Here is a 27,342-nt window from a genome sequence, read left to right as displayed (position 1 = left end):
AGGTGGCACTGTGAGGACATGAATCCAGATCTTCTGACTCTATGATCTCTGTTCTTTCCACTATACCAAACTGCCTCGGGACTACATCTTTAAATTCGTTGCTGTATACATAGCCCTTTAACACATTGTCTAGCACATAATAAGCTCTAAGCAAATTATGGGCAGATGGTCAAATGAGACTTGGCAGCCTTACCCCTCTGCTGAGAGGTGAGGGATTTTTTGGATTGATTTGAATATGCATATAAGCTTCAGGTCTTAGCACCAACTCTCAGAAGTACTATTTCCTGGTTACCCACCTGGTCGTTACTCTTACCCTTAAAACTTCCAAATTGGAGCCCAGGCTTGACTTGCTTTTACTGTGGAGATGAACTTATCAGTAGCTCATAGCCACCCTACAATGTTAATAAGTAAAAAGAGAAAGTGTTTTTTTTCTTGGTTGTTAGACACCCTTCCTGATGTGCCTTCTCTTGTGCTCATTTTGTTGGAACTTTAGACTTATTGTTACTGAAGATAACTGAGTCCCATAGACTAGATTTGGTAATGCTATTCTAAGTTAAAATAAACAAAATGCTAATTCTTTCAGGCAGTAGAATAGCCTACCTTCTGTAGCATTAGCTGGTTACTTCTGTTTGCCTATGTCTAATTTGTCACAGCCTGAGAAGGATGTCTTGTGAACCAGTGTGTTACCCCTCACATACATGCACCCTCTTTTCTAGGTGCCCTGTGCCTTTTTGTCCTTCTTTTTTAAACCTACCTCTTATCAATATCAGGAAGGATCCAATGTGGGCATGACAGTATATTTTAATAGACATAAGTTGCAATAAATTATTAACAACTTTTGCATTTTAAGCTTTTTAGTTCCTAATTGTAATAGTGGAGATGCTTGGGTCCCCTATAATGTTTTTTTTCCAGGAATAATTTCCTTTTCTTTCTGTAGATCCATGGGTAGGACTTGCCTTCCTATTTGCCTCTCTCGTCCTCGCCTCAGAATTGATAACCTTCTTTCCTACCTTCTTTTCAAAAAATACATTTTAAGTAATATGTATTTATTTTCGAAAACTTGGATGTAGGAGTAAATGAAAAATTACATGTACCTCTTTTACCGAAAGATGAACATTTTTGTATATCTTTCAAGACTTTTAAAAAGTCATATTAAGGACACATACATAGATCATAATATATATTGTATAAGCATATATTTAAGCATACTATATGTAGTATATTATATAGCATATATATTTGATAAGGTGCTTTTTTCATTTAACAGTATGTCACAAACAACTTTTCATGTGAGTAGATATACACATTTAATATTTGTATATTATTTCCTTGTATCATTGTACAGTGTTTAATTCATTATTGTTGAACAAGCAGATTATCTCCAGTATTTCCTTATTATAAGCATGCTGTGATCCGTATCCTTGAACAAATTCTTTTCACATATCTAATTATTTCTTTAAGTAAATTTCTAGAATTAAATTTTCTTTTTTTCCTTGTGTTGAGATCTTTATCCACGTTGTTAATTTCACACTGCATGAAAATGTGGCTGCACATGGGGCAAGAGATGCCAATCCTGGGGGAGTCCTTCTGGCTAAAGTTTTAGTGAATTTGACCTATTATTCCCCGCAATAGTTGGCACCCACCAGCAGTGATTGAGAGTTTACATATTTCCTACCTCTTTTTTTTATTATTAATAATGTAATGTAATGTATTTCTGTTACCTTATTTTACACTTACGTTTTCATGTTTGTTTTTTCCCTACCTCTTTTAATCTTAACTCAAGCCCTTTTCTCCCTTTGCTTTGCCATGAAGGCCTCCAGATAATTACAATTTAAGTAATCCTCTAGAAGGAATGCTCCCTTTAATAAAATCAATCTGTATTAGGAGAGGATTAGAAAAATTCTTTTCAAAGACAAGTAAGTATCCTAACATACTAAGTCTTTAGTGTGTCCTGAGATATAAGTCATCTGGACAGATTTGGGGTCACCCTAACAGGCAGGCCTTAGACTCTGAATATGTCTGCCTGGTAGTGGGGCAAACCCTGCAGTACAGCCTCCTTCTGTGGGAGAGGGAGCACCTGTCTAGATCTGGAAGGCAGCTTGGAAATAACTTGCCTCACAAAAATTAAGGAATTTGGGAGCTGGCAGGGACCTCTTACACAGTACATGTGTCCCCTACCCTATCCTTGACAAAGGGTCATTTAACTTATTTAAATAATGATATACTAGAAGCAGTTGGTTCCTTTTTAAGTGCTATAGAAAACTTTCCTGTTTGGATCTAAAATCTGTCCCATTGAAACTCAAACAAGGCAGATAAATCTTTAATTCTTTGCTGTCACCCCACCAGTACTACCCTCATACCTGAAGTACCTGATGCATAAGGGATGCTGAGTAAATGAAAAAATAATGAATGACTAATCTTTATATTAAATTTTCATGTGGAGGATATGCTATGTGTGGCTCCCCCCTTATTATATTTTGTTGACATAAATTTGATAATCTTATTGGAAGTGGTTTCCTTGAAATTTACATAATTTATATAGTATATAATATGTGTTTATGACCTCCCTTTTTCCCAAAAAGATTTATAATAGAAGTAAAATGAAGCACTTTACTCTTACCACAGGATAAAGTACTGCATTGTGTTTTGAATATAACACTTTCAACATTTATTTTTAAATTTTAAAAATATCATAACTTTATAGAAATTTGAAGAAAGAAAAGTCACTTATAACATGACTTTTGTAATGAATCTAATATTTTAACTACTATCATTTTTGTTGGACATCAGACTTTGAGCACATAGTCAAAACACATAGTAATCAGAATGGTGGTACAGAGTCTGGAATCTGTATGTAGCATGTTGAAGAAGTTAGCATGTTTCATCCATAGATAGAAGGGAGCTTTTATGTTTCTGTCTGAGCAGAGTTAAAATTAGAACTAGGCCCCCTAACTGCCATAGGAATGGCAATACATACTTACTGAATAAATCAATACATACTTACTGAATAAATCAATGAATTTAGATATCTGAAATTTGTCATAGGAGGAATAGACTCAATCAACTTTATCTCATAGACCAAAACTGGGACCATTGAGGAGAAATTATAGGAGAGTAGATTTTGCTTATCATAAAAAGTCTTTATACAACTAAATTTATCCTACAAAATGAATGTATGAGATTGATCAAATGACCTCCATAAACTAAGAAGAAGAAAATTGCTTTTTTAGAAAAAAGATTGAGTTAGATCATTTCCAAAATTTCCTCCAAACTGAGATTCTAATAGAACAGTATCTCTAGAGTAGTTGTAGTTTTAGTTTTGTCTGTTTCCTTCCTCCCTTCCTCCCTTCCTTCCTCCCTCCCTTCCTTCTTTCCCTCCTTCTTATCTACCTACCTACCTACCTATTTTTAAAATTTTTATTGAGGTGTAGTTGACTTAGAGTATTATATTAGTTTCAGATTACAACAGAGTGATTTGATATTTTTATACATTACAAAATGATGACAGCAGTAAGTCTAGTTACCATCTGTCAGTATACAAATTTATTACACACTGTTATTGACTCTATTCCCTATGCTGTATATTACATCACTGTGACTTATTTATTTTGTGACTGGAAGTTTGTACCTCTTACTCTCCCTCACTTATTTTACTCATCCTTCATCCCCCTCCCCTCTGGCAACCACCGGTTTGTTCTTTGATCTGTTTCTGTTTTGTTTTGTTTATTTTGTTCTTTAGATTCCACATACAAGTGAAATCATACAGTGTTTGTCTGACTTATTTCACTTAGCATAATACCCACGAGGTTATCCACATTGTCACAAATGGCAAGATTTCATTTTTTATGGCTAAGTAATATTCCTTTATGTGTGTGTGTGTGTGTGTGTGTGTGTGTGTGTGTATCTCCACTTGGGTTGCTTTCATATCTTGGCTATGGTAAATAAATCTGCAGTGAATAGTGGCACACACGTATCTTTTTGAATCTGTATTTTTGTTATCTTCACATACATGCCCAGAAGTGATATTGCTGGATCATATGGCAGTTCTATTTTTGAATTTTTGAGGAACCTTCATAATGTTTTCCATAGTGGCTGCACCAATTTACATCCCACCAAGAGTGCATGAGGGTTCCCTTTTCTCCACATCCTTGCCAACACTTTTTATTTGTTTGTTTGTCTTTTTGGTGATAACCATTCTGATAGCTGTGACATTGTGGTTTTGATTAACATTTCTCTGATTAGTGGTATTGAGCATTTTTTCATATGTATGTTGGCTCTCTGTATGTCTTCTTTTGAAAAGTGTCACTTCAAGTCCTCTGCCCATTTTTTAATCTGGTTTTTTGGGGTTTTTTTGATGTTGAGTTGTATGAGCCGTTTATGTATTTTGAATATTAACCCCTTATGGGATATTATGTTTGCACATATCTTCTCCCATTCAATAGGCAACATTTTTGTTTGTTGGTAGTTTCCTTTGCTGTGCAAAAGCTTCTTAGTTTGATGTAGTCCAGTTTTTTTATTTTCGTTTTTCCCTTACTTGAGGAGACGTTCAAAAAAATATTGCTAAGACCAATGTCAAATAGTGTACTGCCTGTGTTTTCCTCAGTTTTATTGTTTCAGGTCTTACATTTAAGTCTTTAATCCATTTTGAGTTTAAGGTATATGTATATGGTGTGAGAAAGTAGTCTAGTTTGATTCTTTTGCGTGTAGCTCTCCAGTTTTCCAAGCACCATATTTTGAAGAGGCTGTCTTTTCCCCATTATATATTCTTACCTCCTTTGCCATAGATTAATTGACTGTATAAGTGTGGATATTTCTGGGCTCTCTATTCTGTTCCATTGACCTATGTGCCAGTACCATACCATTTTGATTACTGTAGCTTTATAGTATAAATAAATCAGGGAGTGTGATACCTCCAGCTTTGTTCTACTTTTTCAAGATTGTTTTGGTTATCTGGAATGTTTTGTGTTTCCATATAAATTTCAGAATTATTTGTTCTAGTTCTGTGAAAAATGCCGTTGGTATTTTGACAGGGATTGCATTGAATCTGTAGATTGCCACCGGTAGTATGGTCATTTTAATAATATTAATTATTCTAATTCATGAACATGACATATCTTTCCCTTTGTTCGTGTTGTCTGCAGTTTCTTTCATCAGTGTCTTACAGTTTTCCTAGTACAAGTCTTTTACCACCTTGGTTAGATTTATTCCTAAGTATTTTATTCTTCTTGATGCAATTGTAAATGGGATTGTTTTCTTAATTTCTCTTTCTGATAGTTAATTACTAGTGTATAGAGACACAATAGGTTTCAAAACAATCTTGAAAAAGAAAAACAAAACTAAAGGTATCATGCTCCCTGATTTCAAACTATACTATAAAGCTACAATAATATATTAATTTTTATCTTGCAGTTTTACTAAATTCATTTATTAGTTTTAATAGTTTTTTTGTGGTATCTTAAAGATTTTCTCTCTATATAATATAATGTCATCTACAAACACTGACAGTTTTACTTATTCCAGTTTGGATTCCTTTTATTTATTTTTCTTCTCTAATTGCTGTGGTTAGGACTTCCAAAACTGTGTTGAATATAAGTGGTGAGAGTGGACATCCTTGTCTTGTTCTTGCTCTTACAGGAAATGCTTTCAGCTTTCCACTGTTAAGTATGATGTTGACTGTAGATTTGTCATATATGGTTTTTATTGTGTTGAGGTATGTTCCCTTTATACCCACCCACTTTGTTGAGAGTCTTTATTATAAATGAATGTTGAACTTTGTCAAACGCTTTTTGTGCATCTCTCAAGATGATGATATGATTTTTATTCTTCAGTTTGTTAATGTGGTGTATCACATTGATTGATTTGCAGCTTTTGAACCATCCTTACATCCCTGGGATAAATATCACTTGATCATAATGTATAATCCTTTTAATGTATTGTTAAATTCAATTTGCTCATATTTTGTTGAGGATTTTTGCATCTATGTTCAGTGATATTGTTGTTTAATTTTCTTTTTTTGTAGTGTCTTTGGTTTTGGTATCAGGGTGATGCTGACCTCCTAGAATCAGTTTGGAAGTTTTCCTTCTTCTTCCATTTTTTGGAGTAATTTGAGAAGGATAAGTGTTAACTCTTCTTTAAATGTTTGGTAGAATTACTTTTTAAGATGTCTGGTCCTGGAATTTTGTTTGTTGGAAAAAAAATTTTTTTACTGATGTAATTTCATTACTGGTAATTGATCTGTTCATATTTTCTGTTTCTTCCTGATTCAGTCCTGAGAGTTTGTATGTTTCTAGGAATTTGTCCATTTCTTCTGGGTTGTCCATTTTATTGGCATATAATTGTTTGTAATATTCTCTTATGATCCTTTGATATATGTGATGTCAGCTGTAAGTTCTCTTTCATTTCTGATTTTATTCAGGTCTTCTTTCTTTTTTTCTTGATGAGTCTGGCTAAAGATTTATCAATTTTCTTCATCTTTTCAAAGAACCAGCTCTTAGTTTTATTGATCTTTCCCATTTTTAAAAATTTTCTATTTCGTTTATTTCTGCTCTCATTTTTATTATTTCTTTTCTACTGACTTTTGGTTTTGTTTGTTCTTCTATTTCTAGTTCCTTTAGGTGTATGGTTAGATGTTTATTTGAGATTTTTCTCGTTTCCCGAGGTACACTTGTATTTCTATAAACTTTCCTTTTAGAACTGCTTTTGCTGCATCCCATAGATTTTGGATGGTTGTGTTTCCATTTTCATTTGTCTCCAGTTATTTTTTGATTTCCTCTTTGGTTTCTTCAGTGACCCAGTCATTGGTTAGTAGCATATTGTTTAGCCTCCACGTGTTTGTATTTTTTTGCAGTTTTTTTTTTTTCTTGTAGTTGATTTCTAGCCTCATATCATTGTGGTTGGAAAAGATGCTTGCTATGATTACCTTCTTCTTAAGTTTATTGAAATTTGTTTTGTGGTCTGGCATGTGATCTGTTGTGGAGAGTTTTTTTTCCCTATCCCTTAAATGTGGGTAATATTCTAGGATTCTGCTCTTGAATCTCTTTTCTTCTAACTCTACATACTCCTCCTAGGTTATGTCATCTACTGGCCTGGATTCAATAATATTGATGATGCCCAATCTGTCTCCAGTCCATGTTAGCTCTTGAGCTTCAGGAGCTATTAAGTGGCTTACCGGATATCTCCATATCTCCAGTTAGTTTTCCATAGGAACCTAAATTTTAAATATGTTCATATCTGAGCCCCTTATCTATGTTCCTTCACTGTCCTTCCCCTCCACCCATAAAATGTGTCCATCTTCCTGTGTCTGTCATCTTAGTGAATGGAATCACAGTGTGTATTCACTTGTACAATCTAGAAACTAGGGGTTATCCTAGACTTGCTATTCCTTTGCATTCACATTAGTTTGCTAATTCCTAATGGAGACAAGCTGGACTAGAGCATAGCAGAGAAGATAGAGGAAAGTTAATGGATTTGCTTTATATTTTTAAGCCATCACTATTTGCTGAGATATCAGATGTGAAGAATGTGAAGGAAAGAAATGAAGAATGACCTTGGGTTTTGTACTTGAGCAACTGGCTGGCTGCAGTAAATTTTATTTAGATTGGGAAGATGTGAGGATGAATGGGTTTATGGAGCAGAGAAAACTGAGTGTTATGTGTTAGGCATGTTAGGGTTGACATGCCTGTCAGGTTTCCATGGATTTAGGAGTCTGGAGCTGGGTGAGGAGAGATTTATCCTGGAGATGGTTGTTAAAGCCATAGGACTACATAGGACAGTGTTAGGTAAAGAAAAGGTGAAATTCTGTGTTAGGATAGGTAACAGAGGAGTGAGTAAACAGAGGCTTAGGCATTATTGAAGGCTTTAAGAGAGAGGTATAAAATGTTCTTTTTGAAGAGTAGAAAATCAAACCTAATGGAGAAGTTGTAGTTTGTAGTTTGAGGTTTGTGTTATGATTTGAAAATAACACCAGTTAGTCTGATTTTATACATTTTTCCCCAGTATCATTTAGCTATTCAATATCAGTATGGAATTGGTGGATAATCAAGTTTAATCAGATTAGGATTTTGCTACACTAGTATGACAGAGGATAAGAGGAGAAGGAAGTTAAGGTTGTTTGTAAGGGAGTGATTATAAATAGAGTGGTGCACCATGGAACCCTGACAGTTAAGGGAAGATACGAGGAATTGAGAGATGTAATTGGTAGTCATATGGGAATGCACTGGATTGATGAGGTGGAAAGATCACTGGAATGGGAAGACTAGAGTAAATGAGCTGAAAGGGTAGGAAGTCATGATCAGGAATTACGATGTTTGAAGTCAAGATTCAGATAGGAGGCTAAGGATTGAAAAGTCAGAGAGTAGATCTGGATGTTGAAGTCTCTAAGAATGGTACCAAGAAAAGGGGTGGAGAGGAAGACTGTGAGCCAGGAACCATAAAGTCCTGAGTGAACAAGAAGGGGTGACCAAGAAGTTAGTAGATGATGGCTACAGTAGGATAGTGGGTGATACAATCTTTCCTGAGCTTCAAAGGAATGTTGTCTCTCACCATCGTCTCTTTACACTCTTATGTTTCCCTTAATACAAGATAATTTTACTACTTTGAAATGACCATGTTTTCTCCTATCTTTACACCTTTGCCGGAATTCTGTTATAATCCCTTACCCCACCCCACTCTTCCCAAGAAAGTCTCTCATAATATCCATGTTTAGATTTACTTTTTCCTGGAAGCTTTCTGCAACCAGCTTTGACTTGGCTCAGAACCCTCCTGTGTTGTCTTGTATCACCTTTGAGAGATTTGTCACACTTTGTTGTATTTACTATTCACTTCTCTGTCTCACCAACTGATAAAAAGCTTCCTAAAGACAGCACTGTTTTGTTTCGTTATATCCCCAGTATCAATATCAGTGCCTGGCACATATTTGTTAAATAATAATATTTGGTATTCAGTGTTCAGTAATATTTGTTGATTGAATGAACCTGTCAAAAACAATGTTCCATAAAGAATCAGATATAGAGGTTTTACAACCTATGACATAATTGACTGCTTACTTCTTTTGTGGGCAAACCAGCTACTTGGCTTTCTTCAAACTTTACAGATGCTGTGTTACTACTTTTGTATCGTAGTTCATATTCTTAAGTCTGGGATGCATACTTTTGACTCTGAGAAGTAGTCACTAGCCACAAGAGATAGCTTGTTAAATATTGAGATATCTGGATTCTCTATTGTTATATTAAAGAATATTTTTGGAGGAAAGGTGTATATTTGAAATTGATGCCCCCAGTTGGCTTCATGGAAAAGTTTTGTGACCCTAAGAAATGCTGGAAGGAAGTTACCTGGGGATAGGATGAGGGGCCTAATGTGAAGAACAGTGAAGTGGAATACAAGAGCTGATCTCATTTATCTTCATGGTGACCGTCTTGGTTGCTATAACTTTTAGATGACTGTCAATACTTGCCAGTTACATTTTTTACCCCTGTTAAAAGAAATTATCTTCCAGCTTCCTCACCACTGAGAGGTACTGTGCCTTAAATCATATCTTTCTATTTTTTGTTGATAACTCAAGACTTTTCTTTTAATTATTTTTTAGTCACATTAAAAATTTTACAGCATGTTGGAAAGTTCATGGCTTATAAAACTGGCAACTGCATAATATTGTTGAAATAGAAATGGATAAGTTAGGAAGATAAACATCTTTAATTGTTTTTTCTTGGTGCAAGTGGAAATTTAAATTTTTACTATGAATTAAAAATCCAGACAGGAGAGTTTGAGTAAAAATACGTCTCCGGTAGTAAATTGACTTGGAAATATTAAGAGATAAGGGAAACACCTTGGCAATGAGAATAGAAACTTAATTTAAGTGGAAAGGCTCTTTTATGGGTTTTATAGTGACATTGATCCCATTTATTATTTATCTTTTTCCACCTAATAATTTTAATTCCTGATTAATAAAGAATTAAATAAGAGATATACTATAGTAAAATATTTTATTGGACTTCTAGGTGTTCGGTATACCCTTAAGTCTAAATATTAGTGTATAGCAATAACCTACTAAAATAAATAGGAATCAGAAATATATTTAGATCTTTTTGTAGAGGTGCTGTGGTATTTCTGTTAGTTCCTTTTATAAACACAGTGTAGGATCTTTAAATTCTTGTGTGTTAAAGTTAAAAAAAATACTTGAGAATATCACACTTAATTTGTTGAAAGGAAATGTTGGGTTTCAAAAACTAGTATTGCGTATGACTCCACTGGATTATAGTGTGAAATTGTATAGTTAAATTTCTGAAAGATCTCTTTAGTAAATTGAATCTGTGAAGTCTCTGTTTAGATCTTTTTTTCTGAAAGCCTCTTTGCCTTTCATTATAAAAGAGCCTGGTACTGCTTTCTGTTTTAAAAATCCAGCTGGAAAATTACAGAGTATGAACATTTGCCCATCGGTTCTTCATTTGGAGAGAACAGAAATATGTCTTCAAAATGGAGACTGACACTTAAGTGTTTACTCTGTCAGTGGGAGTTATAGCTTATATTCTTTTTTTTAAATTTCTGTAACGGCATATAGTATATTTTGGCTTATGCATGGTGTAGCTGAATTTTAAAATACCATATTTATTTTATGTGGTTCTGTGATTGTTCAAATCTTCCAGTGATCTGTTCCTTCCCGAGTCCCTCAGAATCTCTGAAAAAAGGTGTCCTTGGTTCTTATGTCATTTTGGTTCTGTTAAATTGAAATACAACATATTTGTGTTGATTCTAATCATAAAAATTGACTTAATATGTCTGAAAGTATCAATATACTTAAAATTTAATTTTATGTATATTCTTTTAAAAATAATTAATAGATTTAATTTTAGTATAGTTTTATATTTACAGATTAGTTGAGCAGATACATAGAGTTACATTCATCCACACCTCACCCACCACCCACCTATGCAGTTTCCCCTTTTATTAACATCTTGCATTAAGTGTGGTATATTTATTACGATTATTGAACCAAGTATTACAAGTATTGATATATTATTATAGTTCATAGTTTACGTGAAGGTTCACTCTTTGTGTTGTACAGTTTTATGGATTTTGACAGATACCTAATGACGTGTATCCATTACAGTTTCATATGAGAATAGTTTCACCATCCTAAAAATTCCCTGTACTTCACCTGTTCATCTCTCTTCACCCAGACCCCTGGCAACCATTGTTGTTTTTACTCTTTCTATGGTTTTGCCTTTCCCAGAATGTCATATAGTTGGACTCATATAGTATGTAGCTTTTTCTGACCGGTTTCTTTCACTTAGCAGTATGCATTTACGGTTCTTCCATATCTTTTCATGGCTTGATGGCTCATTTCTTTTTATCACTGAATAATACTCCACTGTATGGATATAAAATGCTGAAAGATCTTAGGAATGGGGAAAAGACCTGAGGCGATTCTTTTGTCACAGGCAAGGAAGAGGAGAGGGTAGGAATGGTGTGAGGCTTCTGGCTGACCTTTTCCCATTTCTCTAAATGCGTTTGCAGTTGGGGGAAGGGTAACCATGGATGGGGGGAGTTAAATTGTTTGTTTTCTCTTCCTGAGACTCCTCCTTACCCTATTTACCGCAATAGATGGGGAAAATATGAACTTCTCATCAGAAAATATTTGAGACTGCTGCTGTAGAAAAAATCCTTTTTTCTTCTACCTTTCTGTTTGTGACTTTCCCTCTGCATCCGTCTCCCCCATTCTATTATTTTTCTCACCCTCTATATGTCATTTCTAAAAATATCCCTTCTGAGGCTCTCTTCCCTACATTCTTTGTCATTCTTTTCTGTTTTATCATATGTTCCTTATTTATGCCAAGTGTGAAAATTCATATTCAAATCTAATATACTAAAATGAAAAATGTTGTAGATTATTAAATAGCATTTCCACATAGAGTGTGCCACACTGGGTGTAATGAAAATGAGCACTCATATTAACGTTGACAATATTATGGCACAGTGCTTTTAGACTATTTTGGCAGTATGTGTTGATGGCCTTAAATGTTCATATTTATACCCTTGACCTAGTAATCTCATACCTTAGAATCCATTTGAAAGAAATAGTCTTAAATAATGAAAAGACTATGTATAACATCCTTAATATCTAACAGTAAGGGAAAATGGTTATATGAACTATTATATAGACATTTAAAATTATGTAGAGCACTGAGAAAGTACATAATTTTAAAAAAATAAAATAAAAATCTGTACCTATAGTACAACTTGGCAGACGTAGATTTAACATCTAAGGTTGGTGAGAGTATGAATCCCCATAATTTTTTTCAGAGCAATATGGCAATATGTCCATTTTAAATCCACATACTTTTTAACTTAACAATTATGTTTATAGGTTGCCTTACTGATAAACTTTGATATGTGCTAAAATATTTGCAGTGATAATCATTGAAGCATTAATTATACTAAGTCTATCCATGATATTTTCTTAAGTGGTAAGTAGTTTCTCTTCTAGGAATTTATTTGAAGGAAATAATCAAGGCTGTGGATAGATATAAAGCTATGATATATATATATATATATATATCTCTATAATTCCAAAATAATATTAAAATCCTAATAACAGATAAATTAATTCCTAATAGCAGATAAGTTAAATAAATTATATATACCATCAGTGGAAAATCAGGCAGCACTGCACATCATGTTGTCGAAGACTGTGATGGCACATCTTCTATAACACGTACACACTTGAGCACACATACACAGGGCAAAAAAGGAAATACGTACACTAAGCGTTAACTTTTTTTCTCTAGGTAGTAAGATACAGATGATTTGGTTTTTTATTTTCCTTTAATGACCTATGACTGTATTTATAAAATATATAAAAACCATGAGTATTTTTTTAATTAAGTAAATATAAGGAAAGACTTAGAGGAAGGACACCAAAATTTTAAACAGTAGTTGTTTTTTAGTGGTGGGATTAAAGAGAATTTTGTGTGTGTGTGTGTGTGTATTTTTTCTATATTTTCTTTATTGGGAAAATGAGTATACTCATTTCACTGGAAATAAAGATTTTGTTTTTCAGTTTTGTTAAAAGCCTGATTGATAAGCAACTAATTAACATAGTACCAAGTAACTTTTATATAGTTGACAGACTTTTTTAAAGTTTTACTTTCATTTTTATTTTAGGCCAGAAATATACATACGGGAGAGCTGGCTGCAGTAAAAATTATCAAATTGGAGCCTGGTATGTATTAAAACTCTCAAGACAATTTTTGAACACTTTTCTTGTGCAGTTCATAAATATTTCACTTAAAAGCATTTTCCATATTTCCTTCCTTGTTTCCCTTCTTCCAAAAGAGTCTTATGTTGTCATAAAAAGGGTATCTCCTATATGGTTACATTAAATTCCACTGGAGGTTGTTGGTTAAAGACGAATTTGATGCAGTAGTTTTGTTGTTAAAGTCTGAAATATGCACATTCAAAAATTGAAAGACACATTGACAAACAAAAAGTAATGTTAAAGTAATGTTAAATTAATTTTCTTTTAAGATGATAGTGAAATATTTGGACTTCAATTTTAGCTTTTATGAGAATTTGATTAGTAAAGTATTCATTGATTTGGGGGAATATTTGGTGAAATTCAGGATAATTATATTTTATATGTCAGCCATTCCCTGTCTGGTTGATAGGTTTAATAATTCTGGTCTTAGCCTAATTCTTGTATTTTTACACTTCTATCTGTCCGAAGACTGTTTGTTTTAAAACATACTGAGTAACTTGCTTTGAAAGTAAAACAACTGTATAAAACCTGAAACTATTTACTTATTTTGATATCCTAAAAGTTTCTAATGAGAGCAGTAGTAGCTTTCTTTTTTCTCCAGTTTCTTTTTTTTTTCTCTTTCTTTCCCCTTTCTTTCATTCTTTTTACTGTGGTAATGTACACATAACATAAAATTTGCCATCCAAACAATTTTAAAGTGTACAGTTCAGTGGTATAAAATACATTCATAATGTTGTGCTACCATCACCACCATCCATGCCAGAATTCTTCTATTTTTATTTTTTTGGAGGACCACCATACTGTTTTCCACAGTGGCTATACAATTTGTATTCCCATCCATACTACACAAGTGTTCCAGTTTCTCCACATCCTTTACAACACTTGTTATTTTTCTGCTTTATTTGTTATAGCAGCCACCCTAATGGATGTGAGGGGGTATCTCATTGTAGGGTTTTTTTTGCATTTCCCTAATGATTAGTGATGTTGAACATCGTTTCATGTGCATATTGGCCATTTGTATATCTGCTTTGCAGAAATATCTATTCAGATCCTTTGCCCATTTTTTTTTTCACATCTTTATTGGAGTATAAATGCTTTACAATGTTGTGTTAGTTTCTGCTGTACAACAAAGTGAATCAGCTATATGTATACATATATCCCCACATCCCCTCACTCTTGAGCCTTCCTCCCACCCTCCATATCCCATCCCTCTAGGTCGTCACAAAGCACCAAGCTGATCTCCCTGTGCTAGGCAGCAGCTTCCCGCTAGCCATCCATTTTACATTTGGTAGTGTATATACATCAATGCTACTCTCTCACTTCATCCCAGCTTCCCCTTCCCCCCCGTGCCCTCAAGTCTGTTCTCTACGTCTGCATCTTTATTCCTGCCCTGCCACTAGGTTCATCAGTACTGCTTTTTAAACTTCTATACATATACGTTAGCATACGGTATTTGTTTTTCTCTTTCTGACTTACTTCACTCTGTATGACAGATTCTAGGTCCATCCACCTCACAACAAATAACTCAACTTGGTTCCTTTTTATGGCTGAGTAATATTCCACTTTATATATGAGTCACATCTTCTTTATCCAGTCATCTATTGATGGACATTTAGATTGCTTCCATATCCTGGCTATTGTAAATAGTGCTGAAATGAACATTGTGGTACATGTATCTTTTTGAATTATGGTTTTCTTAGGGTATATGCCCAGTAGTGGGATTGCTGGGTCATATGGTAGATCTATTTTTACTTTTTTAAGGAACCTCCATACTGTTCTCCATAGTGGCTGTATCAATTTACATTCCCACCAACAGTGCAAGTGGCTTCCCTTTTCTCCACACCCTCTCCGGCATTTATTGTTTGTACATTTTTTGATGATGGCCATTCTGACTGGTGTAGGTGATACCTCATTGTAGTTTTGATTTGCATTTCTCTAAGGATTAGTGATGTTGAGCATCCTTTCATGTGTTTGTTGGCAATCTGTATATCTTCTTTGGAGAAATGTCTATTTAGGTCTTCTGCCCATTTTTGGACTGGGTTGTTTGTTTTTGTGACATTGAGCTGCATGAGCTGCTTGTATATCTTGGAGGTTAATCCTTTGTCAGTTGCTTCATTTGCAAATATTTTCTCCCATTCTGAGGGTTGTCTTTTCATCTTGTTTATGGTTTCCTTTGCTGTGCAAAAGCTTTTAAGTTTCATTAGGTCATTTGTTTATTTTTGTTTTTATTTCCCTTACTCTAGGAGGTGGGTCAGAAAGGATCTTGCTGTGATTTATGTCATAGAGTGTTCTGCCTATGTTTTCCTCTAAGAGTTTGATAGTGTCTGGCCTTAGATTTAGGTCTTTAATCCATTTTGAGTTTCTTTTTGTGTATGGTGTTAGGAAGTATTCTGATTTCATTCTTTTACATGTAGCTGTCCAGTTTTCCCAGCACCACTTATTAAAGAGGCTGTCTTTGCTCCATTGTATATTCTTGCCTTCTTTGTCAAAGATAAGGTGACCATATGTGCGTGGGTTTATCTCTGGGCTTTCTGTCTTGTTCCATTGATCTATATTTCTGTTTTTGTGCCAGTACCATACTGTCTTGATTACTGTAGCTTTGTAGTATAGTCTGAAGTCTGGGAGCCTGATTCCTCCAGCTTTGTTTTTCTTTTTCAAGATTGCTTTGGCTATTCAGGGTCTTTTTGTGTTTCCATACAAATTGTAAAATTTCTTGTTCTAATTCTGTGAGAAATGCCATTGGTAATTTGATAGGAATTGCACTGAATCTATAGATTGCTTTGGGTAGTATAGTCCTTCACAATATTGATTCTTCCAATCCAGGGGCATGGTATATCTCTCCATCTGTTTATGTTATCTTTGATTTCTTTCATCAGTGTTTTATAATTTTATGAGTACAGGTCTTTGTCTCCTTAGGTAGGTTTATTCCTAGGTATTTTATTCTTTTTGTTGTGATTGTAATGGGATTGTTTTCTTAATTTCTCTTTCTGATCTTTCGTTGTTAGTGTATAGGAATGCAAGAGATTTCTGTGCATTAATTTTGTATCCTGCAACCTTACCAAATTCATTGATTAGTTCTAGTAGTTTTCTGGTGGCATCTTTAGGATTTTCTATGTATAGTGTCATGTCATCTGCAAACAGTGACAGTTTTACTTCTTCTTTTCCAATTTGTATTCCTTTTATTTCTTTTTCTTGTCTAATTGCTGTGGCTATGACTTCCAATACTGTGTTGAATAATAGTGGCGAGAGTGGACATCCTTGTCTTGTTCCTGATCTTAGAGGAAATGCTTTCAGTTTTTCACCATTGAGAATTATGTTTGCTGTGGGTTTGTTGTATATGGCTTTTATTATGTCGAGGTAGGTTCCCTCTATGCCCACTTTCTGGAGAGTTTTTATCATAAATGGGTGTTGAATTTTGTCAAAAGCTTTTTCTGCATCTATTGAGATGATCATATGGTTTTTCTCCTTCAATTTATTAATATGGTGTATCACATTGATTGATTTGAGTATATTCAAGAATCCTTGCATTCCTGGGATAAACCCCATTTGATCATGGTGTATGATCCTTTTAATGTGTTGTTGGATTCTGTTTGCTAGTATTTTGTTGAGGATTTTTGCATCTAAGTTCATCAGTGATATTGGTCTATAATTTTCTTTTTTTGTGATATCTTTGTCTGGTTTTGGTATCAGGGTGATGGTTGCCTCTTAGAATGAGTTTGGGAGTGTTCCTCCCTCTGCATTTTTTTGGAAGAGTTTGAAAAGGATAGGTGTTAGCTCTTCTCTAAATGTTTGATAGAATTTGCCTGTGAAGCCATGTGGTCCTGGACTTTTATTTGTTGAAAGATTTTTAACTGCAGTTTCAATTTCATTACCTGTGATTGGTCTGGTTATATTTTCTAATTCTTCCTGGTTCAATCTTGGAAGGTTGTACTTTTCCAAGAATTTGTCCATTTCTTTCAGATTGTCCATTTTTTTGGCATATAATTGCTTGTAGTAGTCTCTTACGATCTTTTTACTTCTGCGGTGTCAGTTGTAATCTCTCCTTTTTCATTTCTAATTCTATTGATTTAAGTATTCTCCCTTTTCTTCTTGATGAGTCTGGCTAATGGTTTATCAATTTTGTTTATCTTCTCAAAGAACCAGATTTAGTTTCATTGGTGTTTGCTATTGTTTTCTTTGTTTCTATTTCATTTATTTCTGCTCTGATCTTTATGATTTCTTTCCTTCTACTCATTTTGGATTTTCTTTGTTCTTTTTCTGGTTGCTTTAAGTGTAAGGTTAGATTGTTTATTTGAGATTTTTCTTGTTTCTTGACTTGAGCTTGAATTGCTATGAACTTCCCTCTTCGAACTGCCTTTGCTGCATCCGATAGGTTTTGGATTGTCATTTTTTCGTTGTCATTTGTTTCTAGGTATTTTTTGATTTCCTCTTTGACTTCTTCAGTGATCCCTTGGTTATTTAGCAGCGCACTGTTTAGTGTCCATGTATTTGTGTTTTTTACTGTTTTTTTCCTGTAATTGATTTCTAATCTCATAGCATTGTGGTCGGAAAAGATGCTTGATACAACTTCAGTTTTCTTAAACTTTCCAAGGTTTGATTTGTGACCCAAAATGTGATCTGTTCTGGAGAACCTTCGATGTGCACTTGAAAGAAAGTGTATTCTTTCGCTTTTGGGTAGAACATCCTAAAAATATCAATTAAGTCTCTCTGGTCTGTTTTGTCATTTAAAGCTTGTGTTTCCATATTTATTTTCTGTCTGGATGATCTGTCTATTGGTGTAAGTTTGGTGTTCAAGTCCCCCACTATTATTGTGTTACCATTGATTTCTCCTTTTTATGGCTGTTAGCATTTGCCTTATGTATTGAGGTGCTCCTGTGTTGGGTACATAAATATTTATAATTGTTATGTTTTCTTCTTGGATTGATCCCTTGATCATTATGTAGAAAGATGGTTTGCAAATATTTTCTCTCATTCTGTGGGTTGCCTTTTTACTGTGTTGATAGTGTCTCTAGGTGCACAAAATGTATAAATTTTTTTGAAGTCCAGTTTGCCTGTTTTTCTTATGTTGCCTGTGCCTTGATCATTATGTGCCTTTGGTGTCATACCCAAGAAATCATTGCCAAATCTGATAACGTGAAGCTTTTGCCCATGTTTTCTTCGAAGAGTTTTATAGTCTTAGGTCTTTGATCCATTTTGAGTTAATTTTTTGTATACAGTGTTAGGTAAGGGTCCAACGTCATTCTTTTGCTTATGGATAGCCATTTTTCCCTAATATCATTTGTTGAAAACACTGTCCTTTCTCCGTTGAATGGTCTTTTTTTTGTTTGTTTGTTCATTCTTGTTGGCTGCGTTGGATCTTTGTTGCTATGCACAGGCTTTCTCTAGTTGCAGCAAGATGCAGCTACACTTCATTGCAGTGTGCAGGCTTTTCATTATGGTGGCTTCTCTTGTTGTGGAGCACAGGCTCTAGGGCGCACAGGCCTCAGTAGTCATGGCATGTGGGCTCTAGAGTGCAGGCTCAGTAGTTGTGACACATGGGCTTAGTTCCTCTGCGGCATATGGATCTTCCCGTACCAGGGATCGAACCTATGTCCCCTGCATTGGCAGGAGGATTCTTAACCACTGCGCCACCAGGGAAGTCTCCTGTTGAATGGTCTTATTAGCACTCTTGTCAAAAATCATTTGAACCGTATATGCGAAGGTTTATTTTTGGGCTCTTTATTCTATTTCATTGGTCTATATGTCTGTAGAGTACCTGTATCACACTGTTTAGATTTTAGTAGCTTTGTAGTAAGTTTTGAAATCAGGAAGTATGTGTCATTAGTTCTGTACTTCTTTTTCAATATTGTTTTGGCTCTTCAACATCCCCTGTGATTCCATATAAATTTTAGGATGGGTTTTTCTGTTTCTGCAAAAACTGTCATTGGAGTGAGGAGTAGTAATTTTTGACCAGGTGAGTGAATATTTGATCTGTTCATTTGCTACTTCATAAAGTTAGACATGTAGAGTAATTGTGTCACCATAATTATGCCAATTTCTTAATTTGCGTAGTTAAAATGGTTTTACATTTCAAATACAATATTTTGATCATTATGTGTATGATTCATTAGGGAGAGATTACTGAGGTAGCATATACTGCAACACTTTAAAAATAAGCTTTCAGATACAGCACAGTATCTTTTTTTTCCTGGATAATAGAAATCATTATAATAATACCCTTTTAGAGTCTTCTAGTTAAGTTCCACCTAGTAAGTGTAGGATGGTCTCCAAAATGTCACTAACGCACATAGAAGAGAGTATAATATAACAGAACTGTGTAAGCATTTGCCTCTCCTTGAGTTATTTGAACAAATAAATATTCAAGTTATGTTCAAAGAACAGTTATAGTCCAGATAATGAATGGGCTGTTTTTGCAGAGGAAACAAAGAGAAAAACAAATACCGTATGCTAACACATATATATGGAATCTAAAAAAAAAAAATGGTTCTGATGAACCTAGGGGCAGGACAGGAATAAAGACAGATGTAGAGAATGGACTTAAGGACACGGGGAGGGGGAAGGGTAAGCTGGGATGAAGTGAGAGAGTAACATTGACATATATACACTACCAAATGTAAAATACTTAACTAGTGGGAAGCAGCTGCATAACACAGGGAGATCAGCTCGGTGCTTTGCGACCACCTAGAGCGGTGGGATAAGGAGGGTGGGAGGGAGATGTAAGAGGGAGGGGATATACATATGCATATAGCTTATTCACTTTGTTATACAGCAGAAACTAACACAACATTGTGAAGCAATTATACTCCAATAGTTAAAAAAAAAAAAAGATGTTTATCCCTTGTCTGCCTTCAGCAAGTACACTGGGCTCATCATAGCACAGTTTCACTTATTCTACTTAAGGGCATGGCCTACTTTTGATTATGATTCATGTAATGAATTAATGAATATATTTTTAAAATCCTACAATTCTGACTTCTCAAGAAACCATAAAAAAGAAAGTGTACCATTATATGATGTTATTATTTAACAGATAAGGGTTAATTGCTGGGACTGTAAATTAAGACTCTTTGAAAGGTTGTAATTTCTCACTGCTTGGCTTTTTAAAGTTGCTGCCTTTATGTTAGAGTTCACTCATATACAAAGGTTGACTAATGTTTAAATTCTTCCACCCCAAAAGAATCACATAGAAGTCCAGTAAATGCTTGATGATGTGATTTTAATGCCTGGCCATTTTAGTATTGTTAATTGTTTATAGTTATGCTTTGTTCAGTTCTATAAGGTTATTTGTTTTTTTTAATTGATTTTTTAAATTTAAAATTTTTTTATTTTGTAATACAATTTTTAAAGGTTATACTACATTTACAGTTACTGCAAAATAGTGGCCATATTCCCCATGTTGTATAATACAGTCATGTTTGTAGCCTGTCTTACACCCAGTAAGTTTGTGCCTCCCACTCATCCACCCCTATATTGCTCTTCCCCCTGCTTAACTGGTAACCACTGGTTTGTTCTCTGTATCTGTGAGTCTGCTCCTTTTTTGTTATATTCACTAGTTTGTTGTATATTTTAGATTCCGCATATAAGTGATATCATACAGTATTGGGTTTTCTCTGTCTGACTTATTTCACTTAGCATAGTGCCCTCCAAGTCCATCCATGTTGCTGCAAATGGCAAAATTTCATTCTTTTTTATGGTTGAGTAGTATTCTAGTGTGTGTATGTGTGTGTATACACCCCCACTTCTTCTTTATCCATTCAGCTGTTGGTGGACACTTAGGTTGCTTTCATATCTTGCTTACTATGAATGTTCATGTATGAAAGATACATGCACATTGGGTTGCATGTATCTTTTCAAATTAGTGTTTTTGTTTTTTCAGATATATACCCAGGAGTGGAATTGCTGGGTTATATGGTAGTTCTATTTTTAGTTTTTTGAGAAACCTCCCTACTGATTTCCACAGTGGCTGCACCAATTTACATTCCCACCAACAGTGTGCGTGGTTCCCTTTTCTCCACATTCTCGCCTAACATTTGTTAATTTGCATTCTTTTTGATGATAGCCATTCTGAGAGGTGTGAGGTGATATCTCATGGTTTTGATTTGCATCTCCCTGATGATTATTGATATTGAGCATCTTTTCATGGGCCTGTTGGCCGTCTGCATATCCTCTTTAGAAAAAATGTCTATGCAGTTCTTCTGCCCATTTTTTGATTGGGTTGTTTGCTTTTTTGATATTGAGTTGTATGAGTTGTTTTTAAATGTTGGATATTAATCCCTTGTCAGTCATATCATTTGCAAATATTTTCTTCCATCTGATAGGTTGTATTTTCATTTTGTCAGTGGTTTCCTTTGCTGTGCAAAAGCTTTTAAATTTAATTAGGGAAAAAATGGATGACAGAGTGATAAGTTAAAAGCTTTTAACAAAGAGTTAGAAAATATAAAGAACAGCCAAACAGATGAAGAATACAATAACTGAAGGAAAAATAAACTAGAAGGAGTAAACAGTAGAAAAATACACTAGAAGGAATAAACAGTAGAATAAATGATGCAGAGGAATGGATCAGTGAGCTGAAAGAATAGTGGAAATCACTGCTGCTGAAAGAAAAAGGAATGAAAAGAAATGACCATTTAGGAGACCTCTCAGACAACATCAAGTACATTAATATTCACATTATAGGAGTCTCAAAATATTTGAAGGCATTCTAGTTGAAAGCTTCCCTAACCCAGGAAAGGAAATTGTCCCCCAACTCCAGGAAGCAGAGAGTCCCATACAGGAATAACCCAAAGAGGAACACACCAGGACACATTGTAATTAAAATGGCAGAAATTAAAGATAAAGAGGGAATATTAAAAGCGGCAAGGGAAAAGCAGCAAATAACATGCAAGGGAACTCCCATAAGGCTATCAGCTGATGTTTCAGCAGAAACTCCTCAGCCAGAAAGTAGTAGCATGATGTATTTAAAGTGATGAAAGGGAAAAAACTACAACCAAGAATACTGTATCCAGCAAGGCTCTCATTCACATTTGATGGAGAAATCAAAAGCTTTACAGACAAGCAAAAGCTAAAAGAGTTCAGCACCACCAAACCAACTTTCCATTAAATGTTAAAGGAACTTGTCTACGTAAAAAAGAAAAGGCTGCAACTAGAAACAGAAAACTACAAAATGAAAAAGCTCACCGATAAAGGCAAACACATAGTAAAGATAGGAAATCATCCATACACAAAGCTAGTAGAGAGGTTAAAAGACAAAAGTAATAAAACCATCTACATACACAATAAACAGTTAAGGGATTCACAAACAATTAGATGTAAAATATGATATTAAAGATGGTAATCATGAGGGGAGGAGAGTATAAATGCAGGGTTTTTAAAATGCATTTGAAATTAAGAGATTGGCAACTTAAAACAATCTTGTATATATATAGACTGCTATACAAAAACTACATGGTAACCACAAACCAAAAATCTTCAATAGATATACATACAAAAAAGAAAAAGGAATCCAAACACTAAAGATAGTCATCAAATCACGAGAGAAGAGAAGAAAAGAAGAAAGGAAAAAAAGACCTACAAGAACAAATCCAAAACAATTAACAAAGTGGCACTAAGAACATATATATTGATAATTACCTTAAATAAACAGACTAAATTCTCCAACCAAAAGACATAGACTGGCTGAATGGATACAAAAACAAGACCCATATATATGCTGCCTACAAGAGACTCACTTCAGATCTAGAGACACATAAAGACTGAAAGTGAGGGGATGGAATAAGTTATTCCATGTAAATGGAAATCGAATGAAAGCCAGAGTAGCAATACTTATGTCATACAAAATAGACTTTAAAATGAAGACTGTTACAAGAGACAAAGGAGGACACTACATAATGATCAAGGGATCAGTCCAAGAAGATATAACAATTGTAAATATATATGCACTCAACATAGGAGAACTTAAATATATAAGGCAGATATTAGCAGACATAAAAGGAGAAATCAACAGTGACACAATAATTGCAGGGGACTTTAACCCCCCACTTACATCAATGGACAGATCATCCAGATAGAAAATCAATAAGGAAACACAGGCCTTCCATGACACATTAGACCAAATGGTCTTAATTGATACATAGAGAGCATTTCATCCGAAAGCAGCAGAATACACATTCTAGTGCACATGGAACATCCTCCAGGATAGAACACATGCTAGGCCACAAAACAAGCCTCAGTAAATTTAAGAAAATTGAAATCATATCAAGCATCTTTTCCAACCACAACACTATGAGACTAGAAATCAACTATAAGAAAAAAACTGCAGAAAACACAAACACGTGGGGGCTAAACAATATGCTACTAAACAACCAATGGAACACTGAAGAAACCAAAGAGGAAATTAAAAAAGTACCTAGAGACACATAAAAATGAAAACAGGATGATCCAAAACCCATGGGATGCAGCAAAAGCAGTTCTAAGAGGGAAGTTTCTTATTGATTTTTAGATGCTGTTTACACTTTGAAAATAATAACTTTTCATGTGTTTTAAAAGTTTTCTTCAGTTTGTCTTCTATCTTTGTACTCTGCTTATGGTACTTTTCTGTATGGAAGGTTTTTTTTTCCCTCCTAGGTAAATTTGGTTGTTCTCTTTCTCTATTCCTCTCTTCCTCATACTTAAGCTTTTTGTACTAGTCAACTCTAAAGATATTTAACTGCAGTTTCTTCAAGTTTTTTCCCCCTTCCAACATTTAAATATTTGCTCCATCAGGGACAGTTTTGTTTTAAGATGTGATGGAGATCTTTGGTCTGCTCTTTTTCAAATGGCTAGATAGTTTTCCAGAGCTGTTTATTCACAGGTTTGAAATGCCTCACTTGTCATGAACTGAATTTCCATGTAAGTATGAGTTTTGTTTTCTGTTTCAGTGATTCTTTTCTGCCTCCCATTCGTACTTCAGGATTATCCTGTTTTTACTACTCTGACTTTTCATTGCATTTTGTAATCTTCATTGCTTTTATTTTTCAGTTATTTCCTTTCTGTTTTAATAATTTTCTCCCAGGAGAACTTTAAAATCATTTTTATCAAAGTAAACAAAAAGCTTGTGAGAATAATTTAGACTTAGCATTTGACAATAGTAAGGATTTTTTCTTATTCAGGTCTTCAGGAAAATATTATAGCTTTTGCCACAGGCCTTCATATTTATGGTGATTCTTGCTACTGTGAATAGCATTTTTCCTCCTCTTATACTTTCTAGTTGGTTACTGTTGATACTTATGTATCATTGATTTTATTAGATTTATTTTCTCTGTGACAGTCTTACAGAATTCGTATTTTTTCTGATAGACTTGTTATTTTTAGTGTTCTTTGATGCTCTTTTGGCGTTGAATATAACTTTGTCAAACATTGCTATTGCCAACCCTCCTTTCTTTTTGTTTATGTTTGGGTAGCATATAACAAATGGATAATGCTGTTATATTTGGGCCTATCATTTTACTTTAATCCTTTCTAGATCATTGGTTTTTAGGGTTTGTCTTGTAAGTAATCGTATTGAAATTTTATTTTATAACCCAGTTTGAATCTTTCTCCTTTTAATAGATAGGTCAGTCACTTTATTATTGTTTAGTGAGATGATTAATCATCTGTTACTGTGGTTTTTTAAATGTTTTTCAAAGGTTTTAAACAAAAAATGGCTAGAGGTTTCCTTTATTTTTATTGCTGATAATTTGAAAGATACACAGTACATAGTTTTGTCAGAGGATGGCTTCTAAGACTTTGAATAATATACTTAAATTTGTGTTTTTAACTTACCAACTTAAGAAATGAAATAGGCATTGACTTCCTAGGCTGAAAGATGTTGAACTTTATACTCCTGCCTCTTCATCTCCCAGTTTTCAGACGTTTGTTAGTTTATTTGGAGGTTTTAGTCTGAGAATTTTTTGATTATACTGGGGCATGAGTGTGCATTTAATCTGTGTCTTTTTTTTTTAATTATAAGATACCAATTATTTAGACTTAGTTTTATATTTAAACAGAGTCACTCCCGACTGTTTGTCCTTTCATTCCAAGTCCTTGTCATTTTGACTGACTTATTTTGTATCAGTTGTTGATAAGTTGGATCATATCATCACATTGATTTTCCTGTGAATATCAGGAATAATATAATTTTGATCCACAAGTTAATTGTTCTTCTCAAACTTGCTCTTCCCTCAGTCTTCCCCATTTTGCTAAGCAGTTAGCCAAGCCAAAAATGTAGGCATTGTCCTTGATTTCTCTTTCATTTGCACTTCAGAGTCAGTCTGTCAGCAAGTTCCTTCAACTTAACCTCCAAAACATATCCTGAATCCATCTACTTTTCCTTATTGCCATCTTTACTCTCTCGTCTCCCTGTTTCTTCTCCCAGACCTCCCATCTGCCACCATCTAGTTTCCACAAAGCCACCGGAATGATCTTTTTAAAACACAAATCAGATCGTAGTGCTCTCCTGCTTAAAACCTTTGTGGAGCTTCCAAATTCCACTTAGAATAATATTCAAATTTTCAGCCTTGCTTATAAAACCCTATGTGATTGGCCCTACTTCTCTGAACTCATTATGTATCTTTTTCCCTTCTCTACTCCTCTCTTCTTTTTTCTTCTTATTTATCCAGTCCAAGATCAAACTGGCTCTTGCATTCTGCCTAAAGTACCGTTTTTCACAATCTTTGCCCAGAAGACCTCCTGGTCATTCGGATTTCAGCTTAAATGTTATATATATCCTTGTAAAGACCCATTTCTGACTACCTAATTTAAAGTAGTCACCTAGACCCTTGTTATTTTAGTTCTCTGCCTAGGACATGTGACTGCCTGACACTTTTCTTATTTATTTGTATTTGTTTGTTTAATGTCTGTCTCTCCTAGAATGTAAGAACCATGAGAATAGTGTTATGTCTTTACTGCTATATTTCATCACCTGAAACAGTTTAGGCACATAGTGGGCATTCAATAAATATCTTTGTACAAAGGAACATTATAAATGTCTTTCTGTTGCCTTTGAATGAGAATGACCAGTTGACTAGATAGATATAGAATTAGTAGTACATCATACATTCTTCTATCCTCAAAAAATCTGTAGACGTTTTCTCCTTTGAATATTGTTAGAGAAAACCGTAAGGACTGCCTGACATTTTTCCTCTTGTAGGTGACTTGCTGCTTCTGCCCTATTGTCTGTGGCACTAATACTGCATATCTTCTCTAATCTGTGATGTTCAGAAAATAAGGTCTTAATATTTATTATATCTTTAGATTTCAATTCACCCTAAACAGTAATTGTGATTTTAGTAAATTTAGTAAATAACTAAAATTAGTCACCTGAGAAATAAGTTTTTCTTATGCTTTAAATATATATACTTTTTTTTAGTAAATAGTTTCATTTATTTTCATAATCTATGTTTTAGAATTTGAGAAATTGGTCTTCTCTTTGTGACAGTGATTTTATTCATTTGGATTGTTTCATTACATTTTATTTGTGGATTTGTTTTGTTTTGTGCCTTAAAAAATGTTTTCTATATTGATAGTAGGTTTTTTTCTTTTTTAGCATTTTCAGAAAAGCCAGAGCAGATGGTGGTTTTCACATTTTTGAAACAGAGTTAGGGGAGTTTTTATGTCAAAAATATGATGGTATAGTAATGAATTTTGTCAACATTCAGTTCAGATACCTCAAATAATTCTGGAGACAGCTATATTTCAGAAATGAATTCTTGACTGTACTCAGCAGCTTTTTAAAAAATTGCGCTAAAGCCAGTATAATGCAAAAGTGCTTCCTTGTATTTAACAGATGAGCTGGTTTAGAATTTTATTGAGACATGAGAAGATAATCATTTGTCAGTATGACTTAGAATATTACAATATTACAGATTTACTGACTTGTTCCTGGTAATTTAATTTTATAATATTATATTTAAAATTTCACTGAGACAGATTGCTTTTGAGACTCTTCTAATATTTATAAAATTCCTAAAGTGAACCTAGGGTTAGGAGCAAAAATAGATTAGCACAGAGAACTGTTTTTTTAATTAACCACAAAAATAATTGATAAAGAAAATGAGTGGGTATTCTTCCCTATA

General features: G+C 34.2%; 1 protein-coding gene across 1 annotated transcript in view; it reads left to right on the top strand.

Moving 5' to 3' along the window:
• The window catches only part of MAP4K5 (mitogen-activated protein kinase kinase kinase kinase 5), a 144,854-nt gene that overhangs the window by 9,744 nt on the left and 107,768 nt on the right, over positions 1–27,342 (top strand). The window contains 1 exon segment of the mRNA XM_036841713.1: positions 13,159–13,216. Within this exon segment, the coding sequence (XP_036697608.1) occupies positions 13,159–13,216 (58 nt within the window).

This window comes from Balaenoptera musculus, chromosome 2 (genome assembly GCF_009873245.2).
Source record: "Balaenoptera musculus isolate JJ_BM4_2016_0621 chromosome 2, mBalMus1.pri.v3, whole genome shotgun sequence".
Classification (NCBI taxonomy): domain Eukaryota; kingdom Metazoa; phylum Chordata; class Mammalia; order Artiodactyla; family Balaenopteridae; genus Balaenoptera; species Balaenoptera musculus.
Note: the sequence above shows the minus strand (reverse complement) of the source record. Positions and strands in the feature narration are given on the sequence as shown.